Source organism: Alexandromys fortis, unplaced genomic scaffold (assembly GCF_014885135.2).
Source record: "Alexandromys fortis isolate MF-2015 unplaced genomic scaffold, M_Fortis_MF-2015_v1.1 scaffold_152, whole genome shotgun sequence".
NCBI classification, from domain to species: Eukaryota; Metazoa; Chordata; class Mammalia; order Rodentia; family Cricetidae; genus Alexandromys; species Alexandromys fortis.
The window spans coordinates 3,894,839-3,912,288 of record NW_026068045.1 but is presented as its reverse complement, the minus strand read 5'-3'; the positions used below and the strand labels follow the sequence as shown (position 1 = coordinate 3,912,288).

At 48.5% G+C, this 17,450-nt stretch overlaps 1 protein-coding gene across 3 annotated transcripts; it reads right to left on the bottom strand.

Annotated features, from left to right (window-relative positions):
- Window positions 1-805: 805 nt before the first annotated feature.
- Pglyrp4 (peptidoglycan recognition protein 4) lies at window positions 806-16,657 on the bottom strand. 3 transcript variants are annotated; one of them, XR_007588143.1, is made up of 10 exons: window positions 16,355-16,657; window positions 15,169-15,262; window positions 14,235-14,342; window positions 13,444-13,642; window positions 11,985-12,103; window positions 9,850-10,002; window positions 7,905-8,106; window positions 5,148-5,266; window positions 1,295-4,097; window positions 806-1,196 (listed from the first exon to the last, which is right to left on the bottom strand). XR_007588143.1 is itself a non-coding variant. In XM_050118799.1 (9 exons), exons 2-9 carry the CDS (start codon window positions 15,215-15,217, stop codon window positions 3,919-3,921), a joined length of 1,128 nt encoding a protein of 375 aa, XP_049974756.1. In that variant the 5' UTR covers window positions 15,218-15,262; window positions 16,355-16,657; the 3' UTR covers window positions 806-3,918. The 3 variants fall into 3 exon arrangements, 2 of the variants coding, with proteins under 2 accessions (XP_049974756.1, XP_049974757.1); XM_050118799.1 differs by having other exon boundaries at window positions 806-4,097; XM_050118800.1 differs by having other exon boundaries at window positions 806-4,097; window positions 7,905-8,103.
- Between the last annotated feature and the right edge of the window lie 793 nt (window positions 16,658-17,450).

Genomic DNA, 17,450 nt, shown 5'->3' with positions numbered 1-17,450 from the left:
AATCAGGTCATTGTGGGAGAGTACCAGTAGGGACACTGCAGCATTGTGCCAGATACCCATTGAGAGGAGCGCAAATGATGGCACTGCCCACGATGGCACTGCCCATGATGATGGCACTGCCCATGATGATGGCACTGCCCACAATGGCACTGCCCATGATGATGGCACTGCCCATGATGTTGGCACTGCCCATGATGATGGCACTGCTCATGATGATGGCACTGCCCACGATGGCACTGCCCACGATGGTAGGAATCTGTGGAAACCACTGCTCACAAGTGGTAGCAGAATATCTCTAGTAATGACGTCCATAGGGAATATACTGGCCATATTCTGTAGCCAGCAGGCTGTCCCTTCAGATGTATAACTACCCCCATCAAAGCAAGATATAAACATACTGCTTGAAGCTCTGCACTTTGGAAAGGAAGAAATAAGGGCATCACTCAGGGGTGGTGGAAGAAAGTCTGTGAAGGTCAAGAAGCACACAGGGTGACTGGAGAGCAGAGATGCTCAACCATCTGGTGGATAAATGAGGAGAGGAAACGGGGACCAGCAGAAGATTCTGCTGCCGCTCTGGGGCAATTTTCTGCATCGTGTCATAAAAGAGGGTATCTTGCCAAAGAAGCGACAGGTTCAGAAGCTTACTGTAGGAGTCCAGTGTAATCTACAGTGCCTGACTCACAGGCCACCTCGACGGCTTTGGCTTGCCCTTTTTTAGAATGAATTAAAAACAAACCTGTCATGTTAAACCTAAGTCCATGTTTTTATTGGAAATTGATAACTACAGGATATATAAATACTTTTTTCACATGCTTTTCACTTTTTATAACAACATTTGGGGGCATATAATCACCATTTATTAACGAATGAACAAAGGCACAGAAAATTTAAGTTCATCATTGGGAAGGCAGATTCCCCATGCTGCAGCACCTGTTGGCTTTGGAGGTTGCGCACCATCAGTCAGCTCTAAGCACAGCCTTCTTCTCCTTAGAGTCTACATGGCTCTGCCCTTCAGAGGCATCTTGTTCCAGTTCATTCGGCATCAAGTGTGTGATGAACTTCATGGAGACAGTTCTGGCAGGGCTCACAGGTGTTGCACTGAGAGGTCTCTGTGGGCTGGGCTCTTGAGTCAGAGTGTGCAGAGTTGTTCTGAACTTGTCACCGCATGTGACTCCAGTGAATGCTGCCTGCAGCACCTACAGCAGGTTCAAGACTACACAATGAGGATATATAAATACTTATTAATCTGCCAGCACTAATGTCCATGAAGAGGGAGACTCAGCCTTCACTGCACCTGTCATCGTGGGTGTCTTCACACCTGCTCTCTTGTGTGACCAGGCCTTGCTCTCTTCCTCTATGTCTCATATGGCTGCAGCTGAGTCACCAACACAGACAACAGTAAACTCTTACAGGGAAGTCGAAGCTGCTGTCCAAGAAGCAGAGTCAGACAGGAGTGGGAAAGACCACGATAACAACATAGCAACAGCGAGGGCTCACCAGCTGGGCCCTGGCTGAAACACTTCACATGAGGCGTCAGGGTCAACTCCACAACCTAGGAGATGCATAATGCTGCCGTCCCTAGAACAGATGTTCAGGGAAGAGCTGAGACACAGAGAGCTCCTTCTCTACCGCAGGATGTAGAGGAGAGAATGAATCTATAGAGCTGGAAAATGACTCCAAAACTACAATCATCTAACAATCAATAACTTATTTTTAATTAGATGGTATATGAAGGAATAAATGAACTCATAGAAAATGTTGCTGTGGGAGCTCCTTCCTCTCCTTCAGCCAATAGTCTTTAAGATACCAGTCCACTTGGGTGTGGTCTCTCTGGCTGGAAAAAGCAGCAGTAGCCACATTCTACCTCTCTTGCTTCAGACTCCGCTTCTGGATACCAGACGCTTTTCCTGGTCATGCAGGGGGCTGTTGTCTAGGACAGTGATCTGTAAGTTTTTCCCTTTAAATAAATAACCCTTTTATTAATCATAATTCCAAACTGTTTTGGGATTGTTTTGTGACTTACTCCTTTAAAATGTCAGCAACTCAGTCCTATAATTATGTTTCATGTGGATTGGGGAAGAACTTAAAGAGATGGAGACAGTGAAGGGAGGGAGAAAGACTGGTCCCACACCCAAAAAGGTAGGAAACAAAGGGCCTCTTACCTCCTGCTTCCCCAAGAATAACAGCACTTTGCCTCAGCTCTGGAGATCTGGAGAGATCCATCTCATTTTTCCAGAAGTCCCGTGTCTCTCTTTGTGTACTTACCTCCTTCAGCAGAGCAGAGGAGAAATAGAACACGTGACCCTGCCCTCAGTCTCTACAGTGGAGGGTTCATAACTGGCAGGACGTTGGAGAAAGAGTATCTGGGAGGCTCTGGCCTGGAGCCAGGTCCTCCTGCTGAAGGAGACAAGAGGAAACCCCAAATCTGACCATGCTGCCCTGCCCCTGAAGAATGGGGATACCCCTGCACTCTACACAAATGGCTACCCTGGCCCTGGCCCTGGAGAATGGGGAGAAACCCTGCACTCTACACAAATTGCTGCCCTGCCCTTGAAGAATGGGGAGACACCCCCTCCCGCACTCTACACAAATGGCTGCCCTGCCCTTGAAGAATGGGGAGACCGCCTCCCGCACTCTACACAAATGGCTGCCCTGCCCTTGAAGAATAGGGAGACCCCCCCCCCGCACTCTACACAAATAGGCTGATAGCAAATGCAGACAAGGAAACCAAGGTCACTGATTGTTTGGAAAAAGCACAAAACTCCTGTGTTAATGTATGAGCTTCAAGACGAGGAAAGTGGTTCAGTGTGTAGCTTGTGTGAGGCTCCAGGTTCAGTCCCCAGCAAAAATGAGAGGGGGAAAAAAGAGTGAGAGCTTTTGTATTTATTTTTATTAAAAATAAGAGCAACAAAAGCATATAAAACAAGACCAAACATTATTTAATCAAACTAACAAGACACTCTCTACATTATATTCCTTTATATATATTCCCGTTTCCCTCTTACTCTCCCTTCCGTTTTGCAGAATAACCCAGAGAAAAACAATGCCTCGAGTTTCCAATAAACACAACAAAGAACGAGGGTATGGTGAGTTGCAGAACCCCAGGGTCAGTCCAGACACAGGCAGACCACAGCACAGGGTAGCAAGTGTTGGCACAGGTCTGCCTTGGCCTTGGAGAAGCTTGTGGTTCTGGCACACAGAGTACTCAGTGGATACAGTGGCACGGAACCCTGGAGACGCAGCATCTGCTATGGACACGTCACCACAGCCAGTTCCGAGTCTCCAACCAAGAAGTGCCAGGGCAGAGAACAATGGGAGGAGGGGGTGCTTTCCTCAGGGATTCCACAGAGGGATGATGGCACACTCTTGGAGAAGGACTGGGGTCTTTAACTTGTTTGTCCATTTCTCCAACAAAAGTCTATAATATCTACTAGTATTTAAACACAGATCACAGAGCTGGCATTGGCTACCTGGCAGTGAGAAAACTCATCTGCTGCCCTGGAAGAACTTCACAAACCAGAAGAGAATAGATATACCTGCAAGCAACCTAAACCCTTAAATAAAAGGAGTACTCACACATACACACATGGCTGTGTGAGCAGAGGAGGGAAGGGCACCCTGTCTGGGCTGTGCACGAGCAATGGAAGCTGCCAGACAAACCACAGATGCCCAAGTACCAAGCAGAAGGGCAGATAACTAGGGAACCTCACTTGGCTGAGAAGACAGTACAGGACTATGTGTACAAAACTTGGGGGGCAGTGGTGGATGTCACCAAGAAAAGATATGGTCATCTTAACCCAGGAAATGAACAAGGTAAAGCTTTGAAATGAGAGAACAATGATGCTAATCTAACATGGAAGGTGAGGATGAATACCCAGCAGGAGGAACAGCATCCTCAGAATGGGCTAGGACCCTCCTTCAGTGCTTGAAGTGAGGCCACGTCTTGATGATGTTGTATAATGCCTGTCCAGGGGACAGGGTATTGGACACATCACTGTGGCCCATTAGCAAGTAGTTGGTGGTCAGGTACCCCTTGTCCACAGCGCACTGGATCAGATCCTGGGCTGCTTCCAGAGCAGCTTCATTGGGTGAGGAACCTGCAAAACACAGCCAGACCATTGTAGGATCCTAGGGTGCCCAGACCAGAACAGAACATGATTTCAAACCTGCCCAGCCTACCACTAAAGTAGCATATTTGACTGTTGGCAGCCAGTCTTACAGACAGACAGAATGCCAGATCAACATTTCATGGGTCTCAACTCCAAAGCTTTCCTGACTCTGAATTGCTGGTCCTGGAATTACAAATACAGATCTGAAGAACCCTGAAGCTTCTCCTACTGCAGAAATGTATACTGCTAGTTCTCTAGTAGGAACATGTTTGTCCCCTAAGGAACATTTGGCAATGCCAATTCTTGGTTGACAAAAGTGAAGGAAGTAATGACACTCTTACTGTGGAGTTGGGAGAAAGCAATAAAAGTGCCAACCACCTTTGGATCTGTGACAGTGAATGACCTCATCCAGAACATCAGGAGCAGCGAGGTTTACAGGCCTTCCCCACAGATTCGGTGCTCACCTTCTCCTCACTTGCCCTTACCCCCAGCTAATGCTCATTTTCAAACCAGCCCGAATGAGTAGCAGTAGCAGTAACTCACCATCCCAGAGATTCAACAGTTCAGTTCCCTAGCTCTAGGCAGAAGCACTGAGTAAAGAAACGAACATTTTCAGGGCAGCCCAGGCGGATCCCTGCCTTGGGTATAAGGCTGAGCCGTCTAAAGTTGGTACCATGGAGAACCAAATAGGATAGGTTATAAAGAGGAACTAAAATCACTCACACAGGCATTTCCCCTGGCTTCACCCATTCATACCAAAGGAAGGGGTGATGAGGAAGGGAGGCAGGAGCAGGAAAAGGGAGGGAAGGAGGGACACAGGCAGAGAGGCAAGCAGGGAGGCAGGGAGGGAGAGAGGTTTATCTGTGGGTATGAAAAGTGTTTTTTGAGTACCTATTCTCTCTAGGATCTGAGGGTCACATCCAGCCACAATCATATAAATACAAAACTTCACCATATGATGCTTTAGATGATGCCCAAGTCTGAAGTCTTTCTCTCCTCAAACATCACACAAGGATCTCTACCAAAGCCTCCACTTACCTGTGAAGATGCCCATGAAGGTGATGCTCAAAGCAATGTCATTGTAGCCCTCCGTGCGGGAGCCTTGACTATTCCAGCCCACTCCTTCATAAACACCACCATCCTGGCCCACGAGGAAGCTGGAGAACCACAAGAGATATGGAGATTAGCATGAAAGAGGGAGCATGCTTGATTTGACTTTTGCCTTCCTCCATGGGTTCATTCATTCATTTACTCAACTACTCCCCAGGTTCCAGCACCTGGTGTGAGCCATCTTCCTTGTGAGGGCCCTGCTGCTGACACCATCTGGAGGAGTGGGACTCGAGAGGGACCCAGACTTAAAACCGTTGCAGATTTCTGGGGAGCAAATTGTCACAGTAGCTGCCTTGATAAAATAGACTATTCAACAACTCACCCCGATTTCCCAAATGTCTAATCATTGGTTTCCATGAAGCTGAACCTGTCAACCTTTCTCTTCCTTCTCCAGACATCCTCTTCTTGGGACTTCCACTGTGATGGTCCACTCCCCCTCTTATCTGACAGATTGGTCTCTGTGCCTCACCCTACACACTCTCAAAACTGACCTATTCATTTCCTTGGCTTCTTCATCATCCATGAAAGCACACAACTCACATTGGAGCCACCTCCTACCTGTTCTTCTCTGGGTTAGCCTTGTACCACCCACTGGCTCCATTCCATCCACCGGACAGACAAGGCCACTTCCCCAACATAGTCCTGCACCTTAGTCATGAGTCGCTCACTTTTATGAACTTTAAATGCCTCCACTTCTCCTGAGACATCTGCACCCTCTTCCTCTGTCAGCATCTTGTCTTGCCTGAATTGTCACATCTTCAAATCTCACTGCCTTCGGTTCACCCACACCCAAGGCGTCAGTCAAGGCATCTTCCTAAATACAAAGCTTATTGTGCAGAATTCTGCTCTTAGTTCTTTGCGCAGAACCCAAACTCCCCAGCTGAAGACGCACCATTCTTCAGGACATGCTCTTCTGCCTCCCAGCCTCACCTCTCACCACATCCAGTATTGGCATTTATGTGATCATAAGCAATTTCTCAGCTCCCTCCTCCGAGACACTGTTCTTCTGCTGGAACCCAGGCTTTTCCCTGTGTTTGAAACACTCTTGCTGCTTCCTCCTCTAGTTTGTCCCACTCCCTTCTTGGACTCCAGCTAACAAGTTACTCCTCCAAGGAATGAATCCCTCACTGCTCTCCCTGCAGCCTGCTCGTCCTTCACGTGACCTTCATAGTCGCACTTGACTCACCTTGCTAAAACCTACTTTGTAAGTTCTCCCCCCCCCCTTCACTGAAGTCTTAGCTCTAGGAGGGTAAGAGTCACCTGTGCTCCTGCAGGAAGCATCCCCAGAGCACAGCCTATAGCTGGGAGGGGGAAATGAGTGTTTGGTCCTGAGTTCAGTCCCTCTCCAGGATGCTGATAGGATGCACAATACAAATCAAAAGCCTAAGATAAGGTAGCTGCCTTCTGGAGCCTGAGTAGGAAAGAGAAACTTCCATCCTCAGTATGAGATTTCCAAGTTCATATTTGATGTTCACATCTCCACGGCAGTTAAGGAGAACAACATCGGATTATCCTGAGTGGAAGGACCTGCAATCATTTGGTAGTTCCTAATAGCTAGCTAGCGACAATATTTTCTCCCATTTTTAAAGCACTTCACTAACATGGAGACAGAGGAGAGGACCAGTCACCTTAGAAGAATATGCCATGTGACAAATCCAGCCAAAGCACATTGCACACTGGTGCCTGGCAGGAGCAGTCAAGACAAAAATACAGCCCCAGAGGTTAATCCACGAATTCCCTAACATGGCGACTCTTTTCACTGGCACATACAAACATACCACATGAGCTAGTGCTGGCTTATCCTTAGGCTTCTAATTTAGTTTGATTGTTTGTGATGAGAAATAAGTGAGATATTCCAGCGTCTTATCTTCAAGCTCTGGAAACATCCTCTGGTGTTTTGCCTGCTTCGTGGCCATTTTGTTTTCCATGTACCCCAGTCTTAAGTGGCTGTCTTTAAACATAAGTGTTCTTGACCAACAAAACTCAGTCATAGAATCTTGATATTCCTTTAGATTACACTAAATGAGAAGGAAAGGAGGGAAGGAGGAAGGAAGGGGATGGGATAGAAGGAAAAAAAGAAATGTGTGAGGAAAAAGACAGACAGACAGACCAACAGACACAAGGAGAAGAAAGGGTAGAAATGTAGGGAGAGAAAAAAATGTCCTCTCACTGGTTTCACATTCTCTATTATAGAATTGCGGACCTTGGCACTGAAATTAATGGATGTTGTCCAGTCTCTCCATGTAGGAGATGCTCTCCCTCTGAGTGTTCGGACTCTTAGATGTGAAGAGCTGTCACAATAACACCAGAAGAAGCAAACTGAACAGAGGGCAACACCCGAGCCACAGTGTAATGAGAAGCAGCTGCGTTGAAACAGTGGCCCTGGAGTGGTCTCTTCTACAGAGCTCAATCTCTCACCCTGTCCCTTCCTCCAATATCTCGTCAGAAGCCTTGGAATCCATAACACCCATATACTGCCTTTAATAGCACACATTTTTAGAACATGCTTGGAGCTGTGACTGCCCCTGATCTGTCTCCTGAATAAGAGCACTCTCGGGTTGGGTAAAAAGCCAACTTAAGTACCCATAGGTCTTTCATATGGTGAATTATCAGTCAAAATTAGCTCCCTTTTCTCTTCTGTTGAGAGATTCAGGTTCCCTGACCCCTATCCTTGAGATCACTTACTTATACCCAATGTCACACGTGTTTAGCCTGTCCAGGAAGAAGGACTGGAGATCTCGGACCAGCAGGCGGCACTCATCCGGCTGACTGCAGGTTCTGCCAGCGGAGTGAAGGATGATGACATACTTTGCAGGGAGAGCCAACTTGGAGCAGTGCGCCTCCCTTGCGCCCCAAGCAGACCGTGGAACAATGTGAGGGCAACCTGCTGTTGGGTAAAACAACAAAACCAACAAGTCATAAAGGATTCATTTTACCACGTTGTGCCTACCGCGTGGCTGCTGAAGGCTGCTGTGACCCTCAGTGTGCTGAGATTTCCCTGTCACCCTCAGAGCCCCTCCCAGTCCTGACTGTGGGGCTCTGCTCTAGAGTTCTCTGGGACTGGTCCAAGCCACAAATACAGAAGCTGTACTCCAGAAGTCTGTCTGACAAACACTTAAAATCCTTAAGCAATCCTCGATATGAATGAATGGCAGCAAGTTCAAGGTAGAGATCAAACTGATTCGGGGCTCATGACAATAAGAACAAGTTTCTTCAAACTTCATTAAGCCCAAGAACAGGCCGAAAGTTCTTACTGTTCTGTTCTGTTCTGTTTTGTTTTGTTTCGTTTTGTTTTCTCAAAAGCTTCAGGAAGTCCCTGACACTGATCAGGTTCTCTAGGCCTCGCCTGTCCCCACACATATATAAGTAAGGAATTCTGAGATCTGAGACCACCAGAGCTGTTTGGGAGAAGCCGAGCCTGGCTGAACCGCCTGGAGAACACCCCGACTGTTGAACTACCTGCGGGTGGTGCAGTGAGCTCCAGGTGTGGGTGGCCACCCGGGCTGGAGTGGGCTTTTGGTGATAAAGCTGTGTCATAGTAACCTCTCATCCTCATTATATTCTTATAATATTGTTATACTCTTGTAATAAACCTCAGTAAAGCTCGCTGGATCAGAGAGAGGGAGAGAGAGAGGGCGGGGTTGGGGGCTGGAGAACTGGCTCAGTGGTTAAGAGCACTTGTTGCTCTTGCAGAGGACTAGGTTCAATTTCCAGTACTCACAGGATGGTTCACAAGTACATGTGATTCCAGTTCCAGGGGATCTGATGACCTCTTCTGTGTGTGTGTGTGTGTGTGTACACGCATGCGTGTGCGTGTGTGTATGTGTGGTGTGTGTGTATGCAAATCACTCACACAATAAAACAATAAAATAAAATAAATCTAAAGACTCGTTGTCACTGCTTAGTAACCCAAAACAGTGCCTAACTTGTTGTCTGAATTGTTTTTAAATTCCCCTTTTAATGTGAGTGTGACAACATCAAGTTACATTACTTTCTATATTTATAAATGTGTCTTTGTGAATAAGAACTGTGCATAAATGTACCCTCTCATTTTCTATGCTTATTTTCTTCTCGAACAATTTGAGTTAGGGGGTTTGTTGCTGTTGTTGTTTGGTTTCTCAAGACAGGGTTCCTCTGTATAACTCTGACTGTCCTGGGACTTTCTCTATAGACCAGGCTGGCCTCAAACTCAAGAGATCCACCTGCCTCTGCCTCCCAAGTGCAGGGATTAAAGGCATGCGCCACCACCACCTCGCTCATCCTGAGTATTTTATCTGTTTATTGTCCATTGTCTCCCCCTACCCCTCTTTCCCCCCCCACACAAAAGCTCTAGGACTCAAAGGTTCTTGTGCTGTGTTTCTTAGATCCAGCTTTTGCTGACGAGACAGGTGTGAAAGACTGTTCACACAACACCACTCACACCGATGTGGCTGTTACTGTCACTGCGGCTAATAGGAAAGAGGCAGCCTGGGGGGTTCCTCTCGAGGTCTGCCAGCACCAGCATTCAGAAAGCTGGTGACACACGGCTACAAGGAAGATGTGAGGGAAGCCGGGAGAGGTCCCTGCTGCTGCATTTGTAAATGCATCCTAGATGTCAGACTGGAAGGACCAGAAGGGGACAGAGCCTCACCTTTCTTCTGTCTCCCCTTCTGTGGAGGGGCCAGGCAGTTTTCGCTTTTCACAAGAAGTGGCTGGGTGTACCTGGGTGACAAGTGGCCCTTCTTCACAGCGTGGGAAATCAGGCCCTTCAGAGCTGAGAGAGCAACAGGGCTGGGACTGTGGCCTGGAAGAGAGTAGATTTATAGGGAGTCCCTGTCTGGCCTAGTGTCAGGGTACAGCGGGAAGAAGTTGAGCATCCCCACCAAACCTACACCTGCTAGAGGAAGCGATGGGGACAGGTTCCTCCCTCAAGTCGGAGGGGCAAGGATCGAGGACCTGCAATAACAGGACTCTGAGTGGCTCAGAGTGAAGTGCCAAGATCCCAGTGATGTGCGCAGACTTCACATACGCCCACAAGCCCCATCCACAGGAGGGCTTCAAGGTGCCCAGTGAGCCCCACCAGCTAGCACTGCCATCTTCCCAGCACAAACCCTGAATCAAATATTGCTAGGGCCCCTCTGCTCATGAAGAAGAATTTGGAATCTAAAAAGTACATGCTTCAAATCCCAAAACAAGAAATAAATCTAAAAATTAAACAGGCACTCTGGTCCTGGTACTCTGTGAAAACAGCCCTCCTCTTAGAACGGAAAATGCAGGCTCGTGTTCCTTCCTTCCCCAGAGTCATTGGGGCTAAATAACCTTTGGGTTATTTTGCTTCTCTGAAACTTAGGTTGCATACGGTAGTAACGAGAAGGGTAGAATCTACCTGCACGATCCCATAGGGTATGGAATACGAAATGAGAAACTAGCTATCCAAAATACAACAGAAATCAGCTCACAGGTTGGCCTTTTGGAACTGATTCCCCATGAAGGGATACCTCAGCCAGCTTTGTTGACTCCCATGGGAGGCCTGCCCCTTTCTGAAAGGAGAAGGGCTGGATGAAGGGGGGAAGATTAAATGGGAGGTAGGGGGAGGGGATGGGAAAAGAGGAGGGAAGAGAGACTGGTTGGTGTGCAAAATAAATGAAAAAAATTTAATAAAAAAAGAAAAAGTCCCCTCACAGACTCATGGTTATGGCCTTGACTATATATCAGGATGCAGGGTACAGGAAGTAGACGTCAGAGGGCAGAGAGCTGGACATCAGGATGCCAGGTGCAGAAAACTGGATGTCAGGATACAGGGTGCGGGGAATTGGAATCAACAGACTTGGAAGAAAATGAAAAGCTTGCGGACACTGTGATGTCCCGGGAGGAGCCCAACACAGAACAAAGTTCACGGGTCCCACCCTGCTTTGAGATTTTTGTTTGATTTTATTTTGCTTAGACTTTTTTAAGCGAGAGAGAACATGAAGTTGAATGGGTAGGGAGGTGGGGATATCTGGGAGGACTTGGAGAGGGGAAAACATGGTCAAAATATATTATATAAAAAAATGAATGAAATTAACTGTCAACTTGAGCAGATCTAGGAGACAAACCTATGGATATGCTTTCTGAGCGGGCTCACTGAGGTGGGATGGCCCACTCTAAATTCAGACAGCACCATTCCATGGATGGAATCCTGGGCTGAACACAAGAGAACGGGGTGAGCACCAATCCTCCAGTTCCTAATGGTGGTGCAATGTAACCAGCCACTTTGTGCCCCTCACAAAGTGATGCCTTATCCCCTCACACTGAGAGCCTGAATAAACTCTCCCTTCCTTAAGCTGGTTTTATCTGGCATTTGGTCACAGCAGAAAGAAAAATACCTACTCCAGAGGCATCAAGGCGGCTCTTTAGAGCAATAAACAGAAAAATCTAGGAGTGAGAGATAGAAAGACAGCGGGAACACCTGACCTAGAGCCACCGACCTGTTCATCCTGGAGGGAAGGTCTGACAGCCACTAACAGGGGCAAGGCCTGTTAAGAAAAGCAGAAGAAGGACCTGCAGATAGAAATTGGGAAGAAGGAGGGGGGCATGACTTGCCCAGAGAAGCCTGGGAGTCTGAGGAAAAAAATGTAGCAGAGCCAGAGAAGGAAGCCACAGCAAAAGGAAGAAGGGCATCACATCGTGTGTCCTGGAAACCAAGGGAGAAGAAAATGCAAGAGAAACTGGCTCTGTGGAGATGCCTGAGAGGGCAGCAGAGCTTCAAGAGAACCTTTGAAGGACAGTCAGCTGAGGTGCCATTACCTTCCTGGGCACCGAAAAAGGCAATGCCTAAGGAGATGTTGTTGAAGCCTTGGTCATGTGATCCTTGGACATTCCAGCCGACGCCTTCATACACTCTGCCGTCATCCCCAACCAGGAAGCTGTGGGCAAGGAAACAAATTTCTGACTGGTACCAGCTCACATTCCTGAGAGGCAAAGCTACCCCCCAGGCTCACAGTCTGAAAAGAGCTCAGGGCAGGTTCACTAAGAGAGTGTTTGCATGGATTTCTCTGAGACAATAGAAAGACCAAGTCACATATCCTCGTCTTTAACACTGAAAAGGACCCACACCCACACTCCATGCACCTCCTTGCCCAGACACCCAATCTGTATATAAATCATCCTGAACACTGAAAAGGAAGAGGGGCCTTGGGCTACCTGCAGGAGCTACAGTTGACCTAAACGCAATGTTAGTCTCCATGGACTCCGCACATCCTCGCAATGGCTCCCCTATCTCGCGCGGAAGGCACACTGCCCACAGAGGGCTGTTCACTTGCTTTCTCCCTGTTGGGTAACTTCCTACATAAATGCAGCGTGTGACACACGGTCACAGTGGCAGGCAATGTGTTTAGGGGGGATCCCAGAAGCCAGAGAGATGGAGCAGGGAGAAAAAACTGAAGAGAGACATCCAACAACCTATACGTTGGAGTTAACTGAAGAGTAAACACCCAACACTGGACCCTGGCTGCCACTCACCCACCATGTCTCTCTGAAGAGCTGTGTATATAGCTTTAAAACCAAGGGAGAAGAAAATGCAAGAGAAACTGGCTCTGTGGAGATGCTGGGCTGGGCTGATGAAGTTACCCTCCAACTCTTGTCCCCCAGGGGCCAATCCTCCAAATCACAGAGGCCTTGTAGAAGTCCCATGTGGGAAAGTGGAGATGCTGTCGGCGCTGGAGGCCAGAAGCCATTGCCATTACCATGGCCAAACTGTTGACAAGTGGCCAAAGTCAGATAGGAGTCTCCTAGACTAGCTGTTGGGGTCCTAGGTGGGATGGTTGCCCCAGTCAGATAAGAGCCTACACCAGCCGTGCAGTGGAGTTCCATGGACAGAGGCTGGTCGGGCTAGTCTATGGCACAGGGGAAATCACATGGCCTCCCTGTCTTGAGAAAATGGTGATTCTTATTCTGTCGGGCTCAGACCAGTAGATGATAAGAAACACTCAAGTGTAAGGAAGGACTCTGTAAACTAAGTGTCGGGCAAACGAAGCGTTCCCAGTGGCATTTAAAGGGGCAGTTATGCCTTGTATTTCCTCCTGCATCTCAGAGGCATGGACTTCACAGAGAATTTTATCGGAATTTCATGAAGATTTTTGAATACTGTATTTATTTCAAAACTGATAGAACCACAGCCAAGAAAATGGGGAAAATAGGTCAGAAAGAACCATAAAGAAAAGAGCAGGCTGGACGGTATGTCTGGAGGCCCAGGTCCACCACTTACTTGTAGGCCACATCACACCAGCTGTTGTGGATGTGATAGGCCTGAAGTTCCTGAAGTTTCCGAGTACAGGCGGTCTGGTTGTGGCACTCTAGCCCAGGGACATGGTGCACAACAAGGACATCCGCTGGCCTGCTCAGCTTAGAGCTGCAGCCCCTTGCTCTTGCCCCCCATTTCTTACGAGAGACCATGACGAAGACGTCTGTGAGGAGATGGCATGTCAATCAGTGCATCCGACATTTGCCTCCTGAGCTCACCTGCTGCTCTGAACTTGGTCTGGCCCATGCTGGTGAAGATGCCCTGGGAGGGTATCAGGAGGAGCTCACACCTCCTGCTCACTGCTGTACTCACACCTTGCAGACTCTCATTCCCAAGCCAGCTGAACTGGGTATTTTGCTCCCCGACCTCTGAAGTCCTCACCATCACTGCACCACATTAGGAAATATGCCCATGCCAGCCACTTGTCCCCATCCAGCCCTCGTAGCCTCATTGTGCACGCACTGGCAATTTCCTCTATGACTTCCACTCTCCGTAAGGGGTCACACCCCCTCCTCAATCTCAGGGCTCTCACTGGGCAGGGTCTTCATCTTTGACCCAGTGAACTCAGGGATTCGGTCTCTACCCTGCATACGATCTTTCTCCATTTTGATTGCATCTCTATACCCCAAAAGCCTAAAAAAGCACTTAAGCTGCCTGGTCAGATACATTTGATGCTCTCCACCCTGTCTCAGCTGGCTGTGCAGACCTGAGATGCATCCACATGAGAACCCTGGCAGATGGCTAAGCCTCCTCACCATCACGGCGTACTTTCCCTTCCTCCAGGAGCTGGGAGATGTTGCCAAGCAGTTGCTGCAGCCCGTCTGATATCTGTTTAGTTTGTGTTTTTTCCCAGGAGGAATCACCTGCAAAAAAAAGTCCCTGTTTTCTTCTGTCTTCAAAGAGTTCCAGAACCCTTTGATAATGACGGGATAATGATGCTCTAGCCAGACACAGATGCTCCTCTCCACCTCCTCTCTGCCTCCCTGAGTCCCCAGGCCTCCAACAAGCCCCTCTGGGATGCCCAGGGAACCACCTCTAACAGATGCTGGCATGGTTTTCTCTGATACTGACTTCAGGGAATCCCCCAGGCTGAAGGTGTGTTGTTACAGGTAGGGAGTCAGGCAGAGTGAACAATTGTGAGCATATCTAAGCATATAGTTGGCGAAAACAGCCAGGAAATGTATTCAGGCACCCCAAACCACAATGTTCTCTCTTGTGTACATTTTGTGTATCTGGTGCAATAAGAAGAAATAGTTAGAATTGCCCTTCAGGAATTGGGTTTACTCCTGCTCAGTGTTGGGACATCAGTCAAGCCCATGCTCCACCTTGACGGATTGTGAGAATGTCCCTGGGCACTGGTTTACATTGTTACTCCAAAGGAATCTTGTTTTGTTGACAGGCACAAACCTAGGAGAGTTTAAATGCTGGTTGGCACACTATTGACAGTTCTAACCATTGCTCCCTTCACACCGCAAGGAGCTATGTCAGTCCTGTACACACTACCTCGCTGAATCCTCCAATTTAACAGGGAAGCAGCCTTTTCTCAGTCTTCAGATGGATAAACTTAAGATTTAAAGAATTTAGATATTTTCTGAAAACTATTGTTTGGGGCAAGGTCTACAAATACCATAAAGCTCTTCTTCCATGTCAGGGAAGAGTACACATTTGGTCCAGAGAAGGAAAACTTACCCCATACTAGGAGAACCAGGGTAGAGATGACAAGAAGCCAGGGAGGCATCCTTGGGTGGTCCCAGGACACTGACACAAAGTAGGCTCAGCAGCCCTGGGAGGACACTGATAGTTAGCATGGCTGTGCCAGCTGCCAGTGACAGCAGCTGTCTACCTATTACCTTGTTGTGGGCCTCCTGAGGGCCAGCATCTGGCTAAGACTCCTCTGAGTGCCGTGTACACAGCTGGTACCCAACATCCCAGAACAAAACACCCAGCAACTCTATTTACTACTGCCTACTGTGTGTGTGGTTTATGAAGGTACTTGCACAGTAAATCTCAAATACATCCCACCCCCATCACCCAGATTCTGTATATACAGGAACAAAATCTAAGAATAGTCTAAGAAACTCAAGCTCACATGGAAGGGTCTAAAGCAGACATTCCCTTTTGAACTAGGGATAAAACCACACGAGGGACCTAGGGTGCAGGAGTTGGAATAGACCAGATCTGGTTGTGGGGCAGAGGACACCTGACCTTAAGACTAGTTTGAGAGAGTCTAGTCCCTTCTGGAGATGGTTTCTTTTTTGTTTGTTTGTTTGGTTTTGGTTTTTCGAGACAGGGTTTCTCTGTGGCTTTGGAGCCTGTCCTGGAACTAGCTCTTGTAGACCAGGCTGGTCTCGAACTCACAGAGATCCGCCTGCCTCTGCCTCCCAAGTGCTGTGATTAAAGGCGTGCGCCACCATCGCCCAGCGCTGGAGATGGTTTCTAAACATCACACTCTAACAGAAACAGTTGAAACTGGGGGACAGCTCAGTGGCTAAAGTGTTTGCCATACGAGACCAATGATACGGGTCTGAAACTCCAGCAGCCATGCAGAAAACAGCTGAGCGTGAGTCTGGCTGGACAAGTCTGTAATTCCAAGACTGGGAGGCAGAGGCAGGCGAATCCCTGGATCCCACTGTCTAGCCAGCCTTACCAAATCCATGACTCATCCACTGAGAGACCCTGTCTCATAAAATAGGTAAAACATGATTGACAAAGACCCAGTATTGAACTCCGACTTCCATATGTATACATACAAGTATGTACCCACAGATGCACACACACATGCACACACGCACACACACACAGAGGGGAGGGGAGACACATACTAGCTACATGTTAGCTATCTATCATGTTCTCACACTAAACAAAGTAGAATTACCTGGGCCCTCTGTCCCGTTCCAGCCCAGCAGGTCAGAGTCCAGCCAGCTCGCCACTCATTGCTGGTAGTTCCCTCCTCCAGCCTTGGCTTCCTGGTCTTGTACCTCCTCTAACAGGCGTCTCTTCCAGTTTTCCCTGGCTCTGGTGGGGGGGGCAGTCTCTAGGAATGGAGCACCCAGGCTGTAGCTTCCTCAAAAGAGGAAGTGAGGGACCCCCCCTAAAAAAAAGATGGAGGACAGAGGCCTGAGACTCAGCGTCAACTCAGTTGAGAGCCCGGAAAGGAACTCAGGTGAGACCTGCTGGGTTGAGAGTACAGGGACCCGCCCTGTGAATAAGCCAGGTTCCTCCTCCCTGGGAAAAGCCCACTTGCCACATCCTCCCTGACCTCTTTCTTCAGCTCAGCCTTCAACAGGCCCAGCTGACCTGGCCTGCTTGCCTGGTGGCGATCTCTGACATCAGTGAATTTATTGTCAATAGCCATCTGCTCCACAGATCTGAAGGCTGTCGACTAAGGTCATTTACCTTAATGTAAGCTATTAATACAACCGCCTTCCTACCAAGGTCACCCACAGAGGCAGGATGGAAGGAAATAGAAGCCACATTCCCAGGAGGAAGTTCACTGCGCTTAATTCTAACGCTGTGACGTGTGAATGCGTCACCTGCCCTCCGAGCTGCTACACCCATCATCGGTATCACACTGTGACCCACGGAGGAAGCATCCCTCACCCACTTCTGCCCTGGGGCCTGGCTATATCATCTCTGAGCAGGTTCCGTGGTCTAAAGCCTGGGCTTTCAGAGCTGTGGATCCTCATAGAGAAAGCTCCACTTGGCTGTGAGACTCTGGCATCTTCACAGGGGATAGCCAGCCTCTCAGCTCCCAGCAGGCAGGGTAGCCTTCAGAGACCCTAAAGAAATGGCCTTATGCAGAAAGATTGTCCCAGGAAAAACTCCCTGGAAAGTGTCACTGCTTGCTGCACCGAGTGTCACAGCTGCACTGAGTGTCACAGCTGCACTGAGTGTCACAGCTGCACTGAGTGTCACAGCTGCACTGAGTGTCACGGCTGCACTGAGTGTCACAGCTGCACCGAGTGTCACAG

What these genes read in the sequence shown, in the direction of transcription:
- Pglyrp4 (XM_050118799.1), bottom strand. Translation starts at nt 15,217, where the DNA reads ATGCCTCCCTGGCTTCTTGTCATCTCTACCCTGGTTCTCCTAGTATGG. An exon ending in AGGGAAAGTACGCCGTGATG is followed by an intron (nt 13,643 to 14,234) that starts GTGAGGAGGCTT and finishes ATCTCCTCACAG; the next exon opens with ACGTCTTCGTCATGGTCTCT. An exon ending in CTTTTTCGGTGCCCAGGAAG is followed by an intron (nt 10,003 to 11,984) that starts GTAATGGCACCT and finishes ACTCTCTTCCAG; the next exon opens with GCCACAGTCCCAGCCCTGTT.